Raw genomic sequence first — 17,930 nt, forward strand, 5'->3', positions numbered from 1 at the left:
CAGTACAAGAACACCTAAGAAGAGTAAAAGCAGGGTAAAAAAGCACAAAAAGCTACTTGACTTGTGATTGAATTCATTATGCTTTATTTTTTGGCCATATCTAAAACATTTGTTGGTTTTTCCTGATAAATTTTTTGTACAGCTGTACAGGTTATTAAGACCCTCTTCTTCCCAACATTTCCATACACTCAACTTCCCTAACCCAGACTTCTGCAGTGATGCTCAGTTGAATTTCTTTTAATTTGTACCCGTGTTATTCTAGGGAATCAAATCTCTTCATTTTCAGTGGGATAGAACTTGTCAGATCTCCAGAAGACATTAAGATACTTCTTTATGGTTATAAAGAAAACAGAAGAGCAAAACCCTGTCTCAGGGTTCTCATCACTGAAATTGCTACTGAAATCTAGAGCTGAAAGGGTCTCATCCAAATGTTCTTGCTCTTTAATGGAAATTGAACGAAAGCCCAAAACTCAGGCTTGGTTGTTGAGACACAAATGTAAATAAGAGGCATGGAAATTGTGCCGTACAATGCCTCTGAGTGAGCTCTTCAAGCGTGGAAGAGTGGTTACTCATGTCTGGAAAAGCATCAAGTTAATGCTTCTGATTAGAGATGGGTGTGAATGTACGGCTTGGGCTTGGTTTGGCTGATAACCAACGCTCCGGGGAGCTGGGATCCAGCCTCCGAGGCTGGCCTCACGCTCAGTGCCTGGAGATCGAAGATTTAGCTCTCGTACAGTACAGTTACAGTACAACAAACTCAATTAAATGTTAGATTTCACTTACATCACACCCATTTTAAAAAAAAATGAAGGGGGAGAAAAAGGGGTGGAAAGGTTACATTAACGCTGCATTGTAAATTTAATACAGCTCCAGATGCCAGAAGAGGGTTTTTTTTAGAATAATTCTTTAGTTTGGAGAGCAACGCCAGCTGCTTTGTGATCACGTTAACTATTTGAAATTTGCTTTGATAGGAGGTAGAGCTGCAGAGATAAAAAGAAAATCCCTTAACTTTTACAGATTTTTAAAATGTTTCTTATGATGTTTTTCTACTGTTGAGAAGTGTTACAGCTCAGAAGGTAAAGGATATGTGATCATTATTTTATTTTTTTATTTTTTTTTTTCTCCAGTAATAACATAATTAATTGTGAATCTCAGGCTACTTCAGTGTCTCTCAGTGGCTAGAGCAAGGGCAGGGAATCTGTCTAGAACTAGTGGATATCTTCATGGTTACTTGTGGCTGCCCAAGTACGTATACAGATCGAGTAGTATGTCCTTGGGAATTTAACTGGAGCCAATATCGACCAGCTATCAGCTGAAAAATCCCTGAATAAAAAGGAAAAATTATTAGGGGAAAAATGAAACAAAAAAAAAAAAAGCATGTTTGAGTCACCTAGGAGGCAAACCACAGTGCTATGTGAGCTCAGCTCATCTGCAAACCTGAGTTTCCATAGGTATTGTCGTTACCGTCACTGCTGTATGCGCACTGAGTGATCTCCCAGGAACAGAATAAAAAAAAACGTGATGCCCTCCACTTAATGAGGACTTCTCCTAGAGAACTTGATTGAAGCCCAATGATACTTAATGGTAATGACCGGTGTGTAATGGGGGACAATAATTCTGTGGAATTAAGATGAGGCACTCCAGCAAAAATGCTTCAGCTGAGACCTGGTGCTAACACATTAGCCTCCTGTTGATTGGGAATTCTGCTTCATCTGGTAACACACTGATTAAACAGATCCTACAGTGCCATGTTTGAGGGAAGGGTACCAGGCACGAGAACATCAATACATCCTTGAACCAGCGGGATTCTTCAGAGAAGAGAAAGGTCGGCAATTGTCCTCTGTTTTCAGCAGACAGCATGACACGGAATATTTCCTGGCAGGTATCCCCCTCTAGGTGCTCTAGGGAGAAAGAGAAAGGAAAAATAACAAGGTGTGTCCCTGGGGAGATTTCCTTCCTGACCTCGGAGTGGTTGGATCAGTTCTTCAGCAGGCGCGTGAGCCAGGCTGGCTGTGGTGGGGAGCTCCCCCAGAGAGGCTCTGGCATGAAGCACTGGAGGATCTGTGTTGTTTGGGAAAACCGGGTAAGGATGGTGGGCTGTGACTCAGGGATGTCGTGGTCTGTAAAGAAACAAAAAGGGAGGGCAGCAGCAAAAGAGAACTGGTCAAAATCAAATCACTCGCAGCCTGATAGTAAAAGGATGTGTTAGAGACCCCCCAGTCAGATTTGGATGTGGACAGAGACCTCTGAACTGCTGTTAGGGAGATGAATACTGCAGGGAGTAATGTCATTACTCACTAATTCCCCAGTTACAGATTGAAAATGAAGAGCAACTGGTATCCAGCTATTGCTGTGTGACAGATCTCTTAGTCAGAAAGTGACAAAAGGTGGTGTTATTTTAGAGTCTCTGTACATGGGAGGGATTGACTGAAACTGCAAAAATGAAACAACAACAACAAAAAAAAACAACACTCAATGAGCTTAATGTGCTCAGATCTGAAGCCCAAATAGACATTGTGACAGTGAGTTGCCAAAGTCATTTATTGTCCAGTAAAACAAACCATAAATGAGATTCTGCCGTGTCTCAGGTAAGCTCTGCCAGTAGAAAGGAGGCATTTGTACCACTGTACCCCCTGAGCTTGTTTGGGATATGAGGTACTGGGTTACCCGTCTTCAACAGGATGAAACTGAAATTGGAGCAGGTGCAGAAAAGGATCGGTAAGGTAGCTGGGGAGTGGGCAAGGTGGTCACACACCTTAGCACCGTGCACTGAGCCTGGACATAACTGCTCTCTAAAGATATCAGAAGGTAGATAATAATAATAATAATAATAATAAATATTTAATATTTAATGATAATTTTGAAGACAGTGTTAAGTATAAAGCGACTACAAATAAATTTAGGCTGTAAGCCATAAAGTCCCTGATGATCAAGACACGTAGGCTTCAAAACAGGAATACCAAAGGCAGAAGCTTGAGCTGGTTTAAGACAATTTAAGAAAAGCAGCCACACGGTTTAGCTGTCTGTAATAGCAGAAGATGGATGTCAGTGACCCAGGAGTTATCTCCCACCCCTGTGCCCCCATGCCCGAAATGAAGGCCACGTGCATCGCTTCCCTGGTAGCCCCGAGTTTGCGACAGGCCGGGGTATCAGGGAGGATTTCCCAATGAATTTGGTGGAAGGTTTGAGCAGAGAGAAGCCGCTGGCATTTTTCACATTGTTTATCTTATTCCTAATCCAACTCTGAAGCAAACAAGTATCGCAGCATCTACTCCTGTATTACTCGCTCAACCAAAACGCCTCTTGACATAAATGGGAGCCCCGTCCAAGTGCAGACAGCAGGATGAGGCCTGACATCTTTTCTTCCACCCAGCTGGAAAATAATAATAATGATAATAATTTTTAAAATCCTCATAGTAGTTATTCTTTTGAAAAGTTAAAATAACACGGCGCTGGGACTAGAGAGTTATAAGGGAAAGTGCATCAGGAATGTAATATTGTTTCCAGATGTACAATGTCATAAAGAATTTTTTCCACACTTGGAATGGCAACAGGAATTTTTGGGGAGAGATCATTTACACAGTGATGAGATATGTTACATGTAAGTAAACGCCTGTATGCCTGGAATGTTTGTGCCATATGTCTGAAGAGGTGTCTCTGAGCGATGCAGCTTTTGTGTGTACGGGGATGTGTGTTCACTCGCATGTATGGGATCTGAAGTGGAACACGCCTTACAAATATAACATATAGACAGGGGAGGAGAGATTGCAGTGCCTCCATCCAAGCATTCTGAAGCACTTCATGGTACTTTAACAGTTTTTAGTGAAATACCTCATGTAGGTACAGCACTTGCCTTCCCCACTACCCGCTCTTCTCTAACATGGGCTGGCTGCTGGAGGAGTTGAGGATTTCAGCCTTCAAGCTGCTAATGTGAACACTTGGGACTGATGGGGCTGGCAGTACTGCTGAGTCAGAGAGGTGATCTTTAAGGTACCTGGCTACAGGTTTGTAAAGGAATAAGTCTGTGGCTTCATAGCCAATAATGATTTAATTTTTTTTTTCCCCTAAAGTAAGGAAAATTCAGGGAATCCTGCTGAAAGCCCTGCTCAGAAGCTTGCCACTCCCATGCTGTTCCTATAGTTGGCACCCCACTGGGCTGGCTGAAGGAACAGCTCATGGCCACATCTGGTCTTCTTGGTTCTTCTTGGTTGGTTGTCCTCTGAAACTCCACCGGGGTGACAAGTTGATCAGCTGCTTGGGGCACAAAATCTTTCTCATTTGTGCTGTCTACGGCAAATTTGACTCAAAGCTACGACTACCAGAATCCATCGCCTGATGTATTTTGATGCTCTCATCATTCCCTTAGTAGTACATTTTGCAGTAACTGCTGATTTTAGCTGAAAAACCGTAAACTGAATAAGCAGAGAAGCCAAATTGCCATACAGTAGAAGTAGTGCCATCAGATCAGGAACCAAACCAACAAAGAAAAACATTTGCCAGTAATTCACCAGTGTTGTAGACAAATCTGAGAACTTAAACCCCCAGAGAAGTGTACGCATCACCTTTCACCAGCACTGCATACAGGAATACAGGTTAAGAAAAAAAAAGACCTGGGATGTTTTATGATGTTGGGAGAACAAGTGTTATTGATAAGTTCGTGTTCAGAAGGGTATTGGTGAAAATGCATAGAAATGGTTAACAAGGTAATGGTAAGAAACGTTGACCTTGATTTGTTTAGCTAAGATGTAAAGATTTTTGAAGGTCAAAGGTGTTCTTGTGTAGTGTTTTGGAGTCTAACTGTGTCTGACCCTCTAACATTAAGCTGCTGTGGCCTGCAGTTTTGAAGAGTGAAGCAAACCAGGGGGAAAGAGAGAAGGGGGAGAGAACAGGAAATGGAGTGAGGTGTTTCAGGAAGTTGTCAGGAGTTGACTGATTGATTCCAGATGGAAAGGGTCACCCGTCGTGACCCAGGAAATACTCACTGGGGGAAAGCAGTTGGCTTGTGAAAGGGAAGGGCCTGGGAGTTAGAGACCATAGTGGAATGCACATTCCTCTTCCTTTTATCCATAAAACATTGGCTTTTAATCTTCGGTATAAAACAATTGGATTGCCATCTCCATCGGGCAGAGGGAAAGACTGGACCAAACTGGAGAAGTCCAGCACTTTTATGTCCATCATCTTCTTACCTTCCAGCAATGAGTTGCCTTGCAGTGTCATAGTAAGGATGACAAAGGTGTGTGCTGCATTTCCATGGTACCTTGGAGATGCCTGCAAATAAGGTCCAACATTTGAGAAAGCTCTGGACCAGATCTGAACCTTGCATTTTGTCCCGTTCCTGATACCACCGTATTTATTTACCCTGGGTCCTGGCCTGCGAAATGCCAAGTGGCTTTGACCCTCCTGTGATGAATGGAAGAGGTGAATACAACTGGAGCTGCTCGTGGAGAGAGGTCTGAACGTGCTTCTTCTGCTCCTGCTGGCTCAGGGAACAGAGGATGCTCCACACTTACCTCCTCCTCCACAGAGGACAATTTCTCGTGCTGCAGGAACCTCTGCAACTGAAGTGTGGCTCTTGTTTTGTGCCCAACTTTTACACCCAAGTGGTTATCAAACAGGGAATGTGTGTATACTTGTAGTCTGCATATATTACAAAAATCTCATACCGAGAGCATGTGTGTGTGTTTATCACATACATACCTTGTGTATGTGAGGTCAGATATGTATATATTATATAATGTAACTGTATATATATGATATACTTTTGATTTACATTTGGTTACAATTTAAACACTTGTCGTAAATATTTCAGACACTGGAATAATTCAGGTCTATTCCCCTGTTGCCATAGTGTGCTCTGTGCTGGCCAGTGAGAGATTAAAATTTATTTCCATTGTTTAACGGAAAATAATGAAGTGCATCTGAGTGGGTTCAGCTATGTCATGCGGGAAATGTTCACTTTGGATAGGAGTCTCACTCCACCCAAATGTGCAATGATGAAATCAGTTGGCACACAAAAGCAACACATTTTGTGACAAGAATGCTTGAGAAATATAAGAGTACGGTATGACAAGAGCCTTTTGGAATGAATTAAACTTGTCTCAAGAAAGAAAGGATTCTTTAAACCAGCACAGTCCTGTAGGAAGGCCAGGTTTCTCCTGCTTTATGACAAGTTTTACCAACAATTAGAGCTTGCCATCCTCCTACCCAGACCATGACAGCTGTATCTGTGAAAATTCATGAATACAACCGGGGGCAGGTTCTCAGTAGCTGTGAAGGGCCGTGGCTGTGGGGCAGCTGAAGGGCTTTAAGCTGATTTACCCCAGCTGATGGCCCCAACCTGAAAGTTTCCAGAAGATGCATCTTCTTGCAGTAGGTAAATTCTGCAGCTGATGTGTTTTTTTTTTTTTCCATAAAGTTTGTGGTTTGAAGGTAATTATATTTCTGGATTTATAGGAAACAGAGCTTTGGGTATTGTGTTTTAAAGGGAGAGCTAAATGGCCTTCATTAACATCTGTGGTTACATCCTCTATGAATTCAGGTGCCATTGGAGCCCAGCAGCAGAATTCAGGGAGGCTGAGGTTTTCAAAACTGGTACTTGGTTCTGGCTGCTCAGGCTCAGGTGTTCATTGAGAGGCACTGAGCTTGCATACGTAAAAAAACAGACATGATATTAGGTACCTTTTTCACGTCGTGGGAATTGCTATTTTGCTCGGTCAGTGGAGACCTGTGTTTTCGGAGCAGCTGCGGGTGCATTTGCATGTGTGCGCAGTACGGCAGATGGCTCAGAATCTGCATGGCTGTATCAGAGGGCAAATTGCTGTGGTGCTCTGCAGCCTGCCCTCCTGGTTGGTATGTGCAGACCTCTTTGCCATCAGCTATACTACAGCGCATCATAGGGAACACAATTTCGGGCCATCTGCAGGAGCTGGTTCATTATACATTAAGGACTTTATATGGCCCTTAGGATGCTATGTTAAATGGAATTAATGCACAGAGTGGAGGCTGAAAATATTTTCTCCCATCCTTGCTAGGGAGTAAACCCTGTAGGACATGATTACATTTTACAAACAGAACAGGATTTTAAGTAAACTGAATAATTAATACTTTACAAGCTGAATATCCAAGTAAGTTGTTTACCTGCCTCCCTTTTCTCCTTTTGCAAATGTCTAGGTTGTGCTATCAACAACAGTGAACGTAGACGGGCACGTACTGGCGGTGTCTGACAACATGTTCGTTCACAACAACTCCAAGCACGGACGGAGAGCGAGGAGACTTGACCCCTCCGAAGGTAGGGTATTGTAGGAAGAACAGCACGCAAATGAGTGCAAAAGCATATTACCCATTCTTTGGTTTCTGTTTGTTTTCAGGAGGGAAGGGGAGCTAAGGGGGAACTACAGAACCTCAGGGGGTTTAGGGAAGGAAAAGGCAGGAAAACAGTGTCTACAGCATGCAAAATATGATCCTCTTCACATCTAAGAGACTGGCTTCCCTCCCCCTCCTCCCAATTCATTAATTAGTTTGTCCAGCAGAGATGAAAAACATAGAAAGACAAAGTATTATCTAAAATTCAGACTTCTTTTTCAGCTGGGATAGATTTGATTTCAGGCAAATTAGGCAACATGACATCTTAGTTAAACAGAACTGTTACAGCACAAGATGTGTATGAAAAAGTGTCACTAGTTCCCTTAAACAAACTATGTGCAAAGCATAACAATGCACAGAAGGAAATTGACACTAATTGATTTTAGTTTGTTTGGCTAAGCAAGACTCATGGCCGTCTGCAGGATGGTTTTTGGACTATATTAAAGTAATTACGACTACTTGTATCTGTTAAGTTTCAAAATGGTTGGCCCCTCCTCTCCCTCTTCTCATGCATTCATTACCAATGCATTCCACCTCTCTTGTGCAGGCAGTACTCAAAATTACCAGAAAATGCTATCTGTGTCTACTTCTCCCTCCCCTGCAGCTAGTGAAAGTGAGAAGAGCTGGTGATGTTAGTAGAAAAGACAAGCGAGGATATTATTTCATTATAATGTTTTGCTGTCCCACTTCTTAAATGTGCCCTATATCAACCTATAAGAAGAATTAATGAACTGGAAGAAAATGATTGAATCAGTAAAGAATTCAGAGTGGTGTTAATTCTCCCCCAGCGGGCAGTGAAATGGTAGAAGGAAAATCCCAGGATTCCTAGCCTAGGAAGCCATCCAGTTTTTCCTTGACTGATTGGATGTGATTGACTGGCTGTTCAAAGGAGTCTCATGTTTTTGGAGCCCTGCCAAAGTTCCCCTCCACCTCTGACCCTGTCAACATTGGGAATGGAGTGATGGATTGACTTTGGTTATGGCCTGGAAACCATATTGGGTTCCTGATGGGATGTATAGTCCAGAGGCCTTGAACATATGGAAGAGAGAAGAAAAAAAAATCCGCTCTATAAAATCAAGAAAATTATTAGAAATCGTATTCTGACACGAATTGGAGGAAACGTTTGATATTTCCATATCTCTCTTACCCATTGATAAACTTCATAAATCTTAATCTACCTCCCTTTGCACAGGCTTTAGCTGTTGTGTGATCGTATGCTAATGAGTGTTTTTTTAAAACAGCCTCTGCACAACCATTTAAGCGTTTCATTTTTACACCCACTACAGTTGGCCTATTAGGCTTTAATGACACAATGTTAAGTGCCAGTAATGAATAGGCAAGTAATTAACACTAGCAAGGCAGAAAACACTTTTATTTATTTATTTATTTATATATTTGTTGGGCTTCCTGGAACAGTAAAGCAGCCTTCATGGGTGAATGGCTGGAGGGGACTTGTCCCAGGCCTTTGGCAGCGCTGGGGAATTCCTGCCAACCGTGACACTGCAGTGGTGCAGAAACTCCCAGGAGTGGACAGGTGAAGTTTTGTCTCAGTACGATTTAGGACTGCTTAATGCACTCAGAAGTTGGGTGCACACATCAGCTGCAGGGGTTTACAAACAGTTTTGTGAACAATCTCACAGTTGTGCACAAATACAAACCCCCAACCCTAATCGGATGCCCTGTTGGCCTTTGCTTTTGTTTAGCCACACCGTGCATCAAAGCAATCAGCCCGAGTGAAGGCTGGACAACAGGAGGAGCAATGGTGATCATCATTGGAGACAACTTCTTTGATGGGCTGCAAGTAGTATTTGGAACCATGCTCGTCTGGAGTGAGGTAGGTAGAGGCACCTCCCTGCTGTGAAGCTCACACACTCAACACTCTGCTGTTATTTGGAAGGTGGAGGGGAGTGGTGTTATTTCCCATTTTAACAATGCTACCGAAATGGTGGCATGTAAGATGGGTCGTATAAACCTCTGTGAAGGGGATTCATGGGACACAGTTGCTCTGTGGAACTCCTTGCTAGGTGACGTTACTGAGGCCAACTGCCCAGTAAGATCCACGATGTGATTGACCCAGGGGTCTGGAGGCAGGTGAAGGTATAGAAATAAAGCAAGAGAGCGTGAACACAGAAAGAGTTTGGGAAGGAAAAAGAATTCCATCTATGTCCATCAAGAAGCCAGCAATTAAGCAATAAGTAATACAATTTTCCTTGATGACAATTTATCCTAAAAAAGTGTTTTCCTTTCCTGGAGGCAAGAAACTAGACCAAATGTATCACCTGCCAGATCTATAGCATCTCCTACGCAGCAATAAGCAATGCTTTTACTCATAAAGTATGTTTGGAGGGTGTAAATGCAAGTGGGGGGTGTAACACAGACATACCATAATTGCATCTCTCCTTTTGTTATTTCCCAGCTTATCACACCTCATGCCATCCGAGTTCAGACACCTCCACGTCACATTCCCGGAGTGGTTGAAGTGACATTATCATACAAATCCAAACAGTTTTGCAAAGGCGCCCCAGGCAGGTTTATTTACACAGGTAGGTGACTGTGATTTACACTGGAGGAGCTTGAGCTCTGAGCCTCTTTGTGTTGGTAAACAGTATTGACAACTCCGTGCTTTGTTTGCTTGCTTGCTTTGCCTCTCCCTGTTTGAAGGCCACTCTGCTAGTTGTGGCATTTGGATACATAAGGAGATAGCTTCATTGCTGTGCAGAGGTGTTAAGGGACTGTTACTACACATGTTAATATTTTTTCCAGATTAGAGCTCATGCTGTTATGATATGGCTCTGTCCGTAGATATATTGAATGTACAGTAACGTGATAGCATTGTTCTATATATCCAAAGATGTTTTATTTATAACAGTATTTATTTTACATTTCTCTCTCGCTGGGGGTAACCTTTCATTTTCGAGATAATCCCAGAGGACGAGGAGAGTGTCTTGTATTGAGAGAAGCCAATGAGCCGAGTGGAAAATAAATACAATTGTTTTTTTATTTTTTTTTTTTAATTCTTAAATGGATTATAAACTTGTTTAGTGCCCTACATTCACCTCTGGTAACAGGAGAATACTAATATTATAGAGAGAGCAATCTATATATCTGAAAGGAAGAATCAGATGGGACCAGATGACCATCCCTCACTGAACTGTCAGTACCAGTAGTATCAGCGATGGCATACCATGCGTACACCAGAACTTCTGTAGCCTATTAAGCATGGACGGAGAATAATGGTGCACAGGGTTGTCAATTGTATTTATACTGAATGATTGCTCCCACCAAATCATATTCAGCTTTCTCAAAATGTAAGGATTGATTCTCTTTTTAAAAGCCTCTTATTGCCAACAGTCTTCATTAAGTAATTGTGTACTATATTTGAAAAAATGTAAATCCTAAATTAAAAATAATAACGAGGGTCCAAGAAACATTTTATTAAAAAAAAAATAAGGCAAAAGCTTAACCATGCGTTGAGTGAACTAGTTAGAATTTTTCTAAAACTAGAAAAATTTGAATGGAAATCTGACATTTTAGTAAGCTTTAGCAAGAACCAGTGATTTCTGAAGAATCTCTTACCACCATATGCCATTTTATATATACTTTTAAAGTACAAATGCTAAATTACTGTTTACCTATGTATGTGGGAAGGCATTGATTCATGATTGTCATAATACCTAGGAACCTGCAGCAAGAATTAAGTCTTCCATTATACTAGGTACTCTAAAGAAATATAAGCTGAACTACAAAGGATTATGTTTGTTATGATAGTGGTGTGATCCACAGTTAGTTGAGGACGTTAAAATGATATCCATTGACTGAAACTGAATCAGCCTCACGAAGATTAGGACTTTGTTCTGATCTTGCACCAAAATTTGTTCTGGAATTATGCCTGGACCTGTGAGTTCAGGATCTGGCCAAAAGCTTTTGAAAGACGTTTTCTTCTAAGTCAGTGCATTCATTCATCTGTCTCTGGGAAAAGCTGAACCTGATGCCTGAGCAGGTTAAGCCTTTCCCTGAGCAATAACTGGCCAAAGCCACAAAAGAGGTTAAAATTCCAAATCTACATGAAAACACAATTGTTCCTCTAAAGAGAGGGAGCAGATCAGCTTGGTGGAGTCCAGCAGTACTTAAGCAAGGGAGCACTGTCATTGATTCGTGTGCAGTGAAGGGTTGTAGGGGTTGTGTTAGTTGTGATGCTTTTACCTTCATAGGGACAGAGAGACTTAATTCTTGAGTTATTCTTACACATTGAAACTGGAAAGTTCTCCTATGCCATTTTTTGCTTGCTGAGGCCTTGATCTTCCAGTTCTTCACTGCAAGCATCAGTCTGAAAGCTGCTGGTACGAGAACTGAAAGAGCTTTAGGAATGGAGTGATGCAGAGATGTGTAAAATAGGAATGTGCATCTGCCTATGAAGGAAAAAGTCTTTTCGTTATGGTGAAGCCATTTTAAGTACAAGACTTACTTGTACCATCTAGGGGGGACTGGAGTCAGACAGTAGCAGTTCTTTGACATATTAATTAGCGTGCTGCCACAAAAAGGGACATGAAGATGTATGTAGGAGCTGGCGGAAGGGAAGAAAGTTAAATATACTATCCCTGTTTTACTGCTGTTACTGGCATAGGGATATCTGTTAGCATTCTCTGAGGAGTGAGTGGGTGCTCACTGCCATATGTTACAAAACAGCATTTCACAGAAGATGCCGAGCTGTTTGGGCGAGGGTAGAAGAGACAACGTTTCAATCTGTCTGTTCAGGAACCTGCAGCTCTCCCACCATGGCAGGCAAAATGATAAACACAGCTATTAGGTAGAGGCTCACCTGTGTAATCAATTCCCCCAGGTTGTTGCTGCTAATAGCAGTAAAAACAACTTCTAAGCTATGAAAATAACATGGTGGCTTTTTTTTTCTTTCCATGATTGTGCTATCAGAAAACTGCTGTGATCCTGCTGTGAGCAAACACACTGACTTTTAACCTAGGCAAGAGATATTCATGCAGTCAAGGTCCTTCTGCTTGTAAGTCTTCTTCATACCCTTCCTGACAACTTCTGAACCTCTTCAGCAGTTTCTGCCAGGTTTTATCAGAAAGGTAGAAGCACCACAGATGCGCAGTCCAAGCACACTTTTTGAAAATGGAAAAATTGTAAGAGAGATCTGAATTAATCCTTCTTGGAAGGAAAGGCTGCAGAGCTCCATCATTATTAGTCAAGAGTGAAGCTACCAGAAAACAGCCTCAGGAAGCCAGGTTATTTAAATGCCACCGAACGCACGAATATCCATAGTGCTCTGGAAAATAGCCTCACGTCACAGAAGTGCAGGTATTTGTTGGAAAAAGTGTAGCAGGCAAATATGTAAAACACTGAATAGGAGAGTTCAATAGATTTTATAGTCATTGGTGAGGTAGTCCGGTGTATCTTAACGAAAATAGCTTTTTTGTGATAATTGAAGCTTATTATTCTCTTGATAGCACTTTATATTGCAATATATTCCTCCTAGCTGTCCCAAAGTCTATATCTGACAAAATATCAGAGAATGGGGCAGCTTGGAGAGACAAATAAGACCACTTCTGTCTTGAACTTGTCCTTGTCTCTAAAACCAGGAATTTCTCCCCTCAGTACATCCCCTTTACGTTCAGCCTACACTTGACAAAAAAAAATAAAATGCAGACACATTAACATCAAGCCCAGGAGACTGAGGAGTGTGAAATCCTGCAAAGTGAAAGCCTGGGCAGACGTAGTTCTGTCAGAATTAATAACAGCAGCAACAACTAGCAGCCCCGGCACTATCAGGGTCATGTTGTATTAAGTCCTTAATAATTATTAAGTGCTGAGATAACCTCAGATGAAAAGCACGAAGGGTCAAGTCACATGGAAAGCACTGAACAGCTGGCTATAGGCACGTCGCAGGTATAACCATAATAATTATTCATATAAAACCAGACCTCAGAAGGTTCACCAGGGTCTGACTGCATCAGCCATGGGCAGTTACAGAAGGCCACGTGCTTCCATTTTATGTGAGGCACTGTCACAGGAAACTGAAGAAGGGCTGACCACTTGCCTGTGGTTGTGCAGGAAAGCTGAAGAGAGCCAGGGCAACAGAAGTCCCAGGTCCAAGTCGTATCCTGTAATCACCAGACCACCAAAACTTTTTGAAAAGATGGAAACAAAAGCAATCATTTTAGTATTGTGCAGCGCATATCTGCCTCTGCCCTCGATATTTAATATACAATCAAATATTAATGTTTGACCTGATTATACTTGAGCTTTTTTTTTTTTTTTTTTTTTAAGGAGTAACAAAAAGACAGGTTGTTTGAAGAAGAAAGTGATAAACTGTTAGAAAGATGAGTACAAAAATTAGATATAAATTTCAAGGGTAAATCTAAACGCCACAGCGGAGCAGTTACAGGAGCTCATATGCGTCCTGTAATGTGCATTTATAATGGGCTCCTAGCACAGTGTGCTGTGCTGGCAGTGCTGCAGTTATGGTTCTGTCAGCATTTCCACTCTTAAGTGCTATCATTCAGGGTGCTGCAACTCAGCCATCAAATTCCTCTCATCACCCAAATGTGATGCGTGGACTTTTCCATACGGTTCCCAGATGGGAAACTCTTCTACGAGTGAAACCAACAGGATGCTGTGGGCTTGTAACAGTGCAGCAAAAACCTGGTGAAACGGCTTGCTACAAGCTAACAGCAACTGCTGAACCAACTTACATCAGTAGTAAGTGTGTACTTAAAATGAGGGAGATAACAAGTCTGATTTTACATCACCACAGCTAAGCATCATCTCCTGGTGAGCCTTAAACAGGTAACGCCTACGCCTCCCTGTTCGGAGTTACTTTTCTATCATCAGCTGTTCATAGAGTAATAAGGCATTTGTTCTCTGTGCTAATCTCGCAGTAGCCTCATATTCTGCTTTTAATACCATACAAATTCAAAGTCTCTGCTGCTGTAAGCAGTTCCATTATAGTTCCATTGACTTTAATAACGCTTACCTCAGTTTACGCCAGCCGAAGCTACGTCTCATAGGCTTTCATATCTTAAGTTTGATCACAGCTCTGCATTTGGTTTGTCATAGAGATGCTAACCTGGAAATGTGTATATCAGGGAGATTTTGAACATAATTTTCCTTGCTGAGCAAAAATCCTCCAGGGGTTAACTTGTCAGAGCAATGCAATATAAAGTAATCTGCAGGATCTGTTGGACTCCCAGGTTGTGGTGTATCACTCTCTATGCCAGGCACCAAGGATAGGAGGTACTGTTTTGCTTAAGCTTGTAAGTAGATTTGAGAAGGTCTTGTTATCTGCTTGTGGGAAATGGTGCTTACAAGGATACAGTGAGCTCTGGAAATTGCAGGTGAGCTCACTTGGCCAGAACACAACTGATGTGAGCTGAAAGCCCTTGCAGAGAACAGCTCCTACACCGCTTTAGCCTGTTAAAGACGCACACGATAGGAGATGACACTGCGTAGGGACCGGGGTATTTGGAACAGCTGTTACTGAAACAGCAGATTTAACACAAGTCACTGCCTGGTAGCATCCCTCCAACTCTACATCTCCAGGTCATAGAGTACACCTTCGAGCAGGCTGACCAGAATGTGTGTACTTCCAGGCACCCAGGATTAGCAGGAGAGCTTCTGTAGCCAGCAAGGTGGCAATGTTTTATTGTGTAGGGTGAACACCAAGCATCTCTTCACTGGTGGTTTGAGTGAGGATAGTCCCCAGTGCACAGCTGAAATTCAGGCGGTTCAGTCCAGGGGTGCCTTGTTTTCTGTGTGCTAACAGCTCTAAGGTTAGGCACCATTCTCAAATATTGCATGTGCGCTCTGGGTTCCAGCTATACCTAGAGGTACGCATTTGGCGTTTCTCTCATTCATACTTTGCAAACAGTGGCCTTGTTGGCCTTTATTCTACTTTGTAAAGCAAAGATGCACAACTTTGCTAAGGTCTTTGAATGAGGCCCTTCTTTGGCTGGTGGAAAGGGAGCGTGTGCAGCTCCCAGGGCATAGACTGGCACTATCAGAACAAGCTGTCACTCATGGGGAATTGTGCAGATCTCCATAAAAGCCTCCTCCTTCCCCAGTCTCCTGTGCTTTGATGTGTGGTGAAATAATTAATACTTTAAATGTCAGCACTGTTCTTGTTGGGCATCGGAGTTAGTCCTCATTGAGATGAATGGGACCGAGCTGTTGGTTCGGGTTTTGCAAATAGGACAGATGTCATGGCATCAGTTGCTCAAGTGCAAGAGGTTTTTATTTCCAGTGAGTTGTGCCAACTGGAGACTTGTGTTTGAAATGGAAGCACAGGTTTTGGAGGCTAAGGAACAATATAAGAGAGGCAGCAGTGTGCCATACTCTATTTGAGTCTCATCATAAATTAAGTCAGGCAGGCTGTGGAGCATTCAGACCTCTCCCTGCTGCTGACTGTAACAATTCTGTTGTTAAAACAATTATGCTGGAGTGTGGTTTATAAACTAACCGACAGTTTAGTTTACTCGCTAGATGGTTGCTCTTTTTTGCATACATTATCTCACGTCATGAACAATTTTTTAAATTATGTTCTGGGAAATTCAAGAGACCCCTTGTGCCTGAAACACTGGATTTGAGAGTGCCCAAAGGGATTTTGCTGTACCTGAATCTTGTTTTTTCTTGGGAGTTTCATTTCAGATACCTATCTGATTTGTACGAAATAATGAGCAGCCTGCTTCTGTGTCAGACTCCTTTATGGTCTCTGAATCCATGAAGCCAAAAGCATTTGGTTATCATTTTCACATGTCTCCATACCATGCAGATAAACTACTGCTGATCCAATAGCTCTTTTCTCACTGGAAGTGGTATCGTGGTGGAGCTGTTAAAACTTGCTGGTGGAGCCTACACCAGCCTTACCTCTCCTGTTGCAGCTTCAGCTGAAATGGTGCCATTTGCTCCCACAAACGCTGGAGGTTGTTTCTTACCACGACTTCATGACAGAGAGATTTTTGTTTCATTAACGAGTAAAACTAGCAGTGGGCAATTTTGTTGCAAGCTGTACAGAAAACATTTTGTGATGAGAGGCATATTATATGCATTGACTCAAAATGGTTGATTTCTTCTCGGAACAGTTCAACATTGTTGAGAAATGATTTGCTGCTATTTATCTATCAGAACAGAATGAAAATGTCTGTGTCAATACTTTGGAAAAATGTTTGATGGATAATAGCCAATTTCTTTTTCCTGAATTAGAATTCTGTATATTCCCATTAGCTATTTTTAGTCAACTATATATACATATATGTATAAATTCCTGTATATTTTACATTGTTTTTGCCTAGCTTAAGACATAAAACTTAACTGATTAGACTTGTAATCAAGAAGAGAAATGGCACGTAATGATGTATAGGCTCTTGAGAGAATTGGCCTATAATTCTCAGGATTATTGGCAAAAAAAAAAAAAACACCCCCCAAAAAAAACCCTCTTCCCAAATGGGATGTAGATTCTGTGGCAGTTGAAATGTGTATTATTAAACTCCTTAAGCAAACCAGAATGGCTCCCAGTGGAGAGCAAAGACATTCTAAGTATAGCCAAGACTAAATTCTCAGGTCTGGGTTTTCTCTTCTCAATTCCCACTTGATTATCTCCTGTAATATTTAAACTTCATGCCATGCCATAATTATTTAATAAAAAGTAAATATAAAATGTATCTCAGTGGGGAATATGACCTTTTACCTTCTTGTTGTTATACCAAAGACAGACACAGATAAACAGAGAATTTGGAGCGGTGTAACAGTCTGTCTCACTTGATAGTTTCATTCTCCCCGTATCGGAAATGGTTATCATGGAAGGTGCTGAGTACATTTGGGAAGATTAAATAAGTGCCATCAGCATCTCTTGGAATCAGGTATTTTCAGCTGTGTTGATGTCACTGGTTCGTTCAAAAAAATTTTTTTTTTAAGAAGGAAAAACAGTACCAGAGGATGGAAGAAGTCAGTACTGAACGAGGATATTGCTCAAGGAGCTACATATGTTACTTATTAAATGCTTTGTGGAATTCTCATCAGGATTCTTAGCATGTGATTGCATGAACATATCATTTATACTACAAGGCACATCCTGAAGTATAAGGAATTTCTTTAAAAATACCTGTACTTGTATTAGCTAGCACTAGTACTCCTAATGTATTAGAGGCAAATCCTATAAGCGTGCTGAACTTTAAAAAGCTGACTTTGGTTTCTGTATCAGTTGGAATCAGACTTTAATTCTGAGTAATCAGAAACTAGATTATTACTGTCAGATGCAATGCAGAGAGTATCAGTGTGCCTGAAGTTTTCTGAACTTAACCAACGTTGCCGTAAGGGCTCTACCAGCTTGTACCGAGGATCTGGGTTAAAATATTGTGTTTTAGCCACTAGCAATTAACACCATTACAGTGAAGTGGCTGTGTATGCAGAAGAGCCACACACAATTTAAGAATTTTATGTGCCTGATGATGGGCTGCACCCTGGTTGCCTGCAGTATCTTTCAGATTATTCACTCAGCCTTTAATACATGGTAAGTCTGCACTGACAATTGAATCCATTTTAAGTGTACAAGTTGC

General features: G+C 41.7%; 1 protein-coding gene across 2 annotated transcripts in view; it reads left to right on the forward strand.

Moving 5' to 3' along the window:
- EBF2 (EBF transcription factor 2) overlaps window positions 1-17,930 on the forward strand; it is a 134,029-nt gene that overhangs the window by 98,744 nt on the left and 17,355 nt on the right. For both annotated transcript variants that reach the window (XM_032204093.1, XM_032204094.1), the window contains exons 8-10: window positions 7,171-7,288; window positions 9,066-9,196; window positions 9,779-9,905. In XM_032204093.1, coding sequence (XP_032059984.1) covers window positions 7,171-7,288; window positions 9,066-9,196; window positions 9,779-9,905 — 376 coding nt within the window. The remainder of the gene's footprint in view (window positions 1-7,170; window positions 7,289-9,065; window positions 9,197-9,778; window positions 9,906-17,930) is intronic.

This window comes from Aythya fuligula, chromosome 27, assembly GCF_009819795.1.
Source record: "Aythya fuligula isolate bAytFul2 chromosome 27, bAytFul2.pri, whole genome shotgun sequence".
Taxonomy (NCBI): domain Eukaryota; kingdom Metazoa; phylum Chordata; class Aves; order Anseriformes; family Anatidae; genus Aythya; species Aythya fuligula.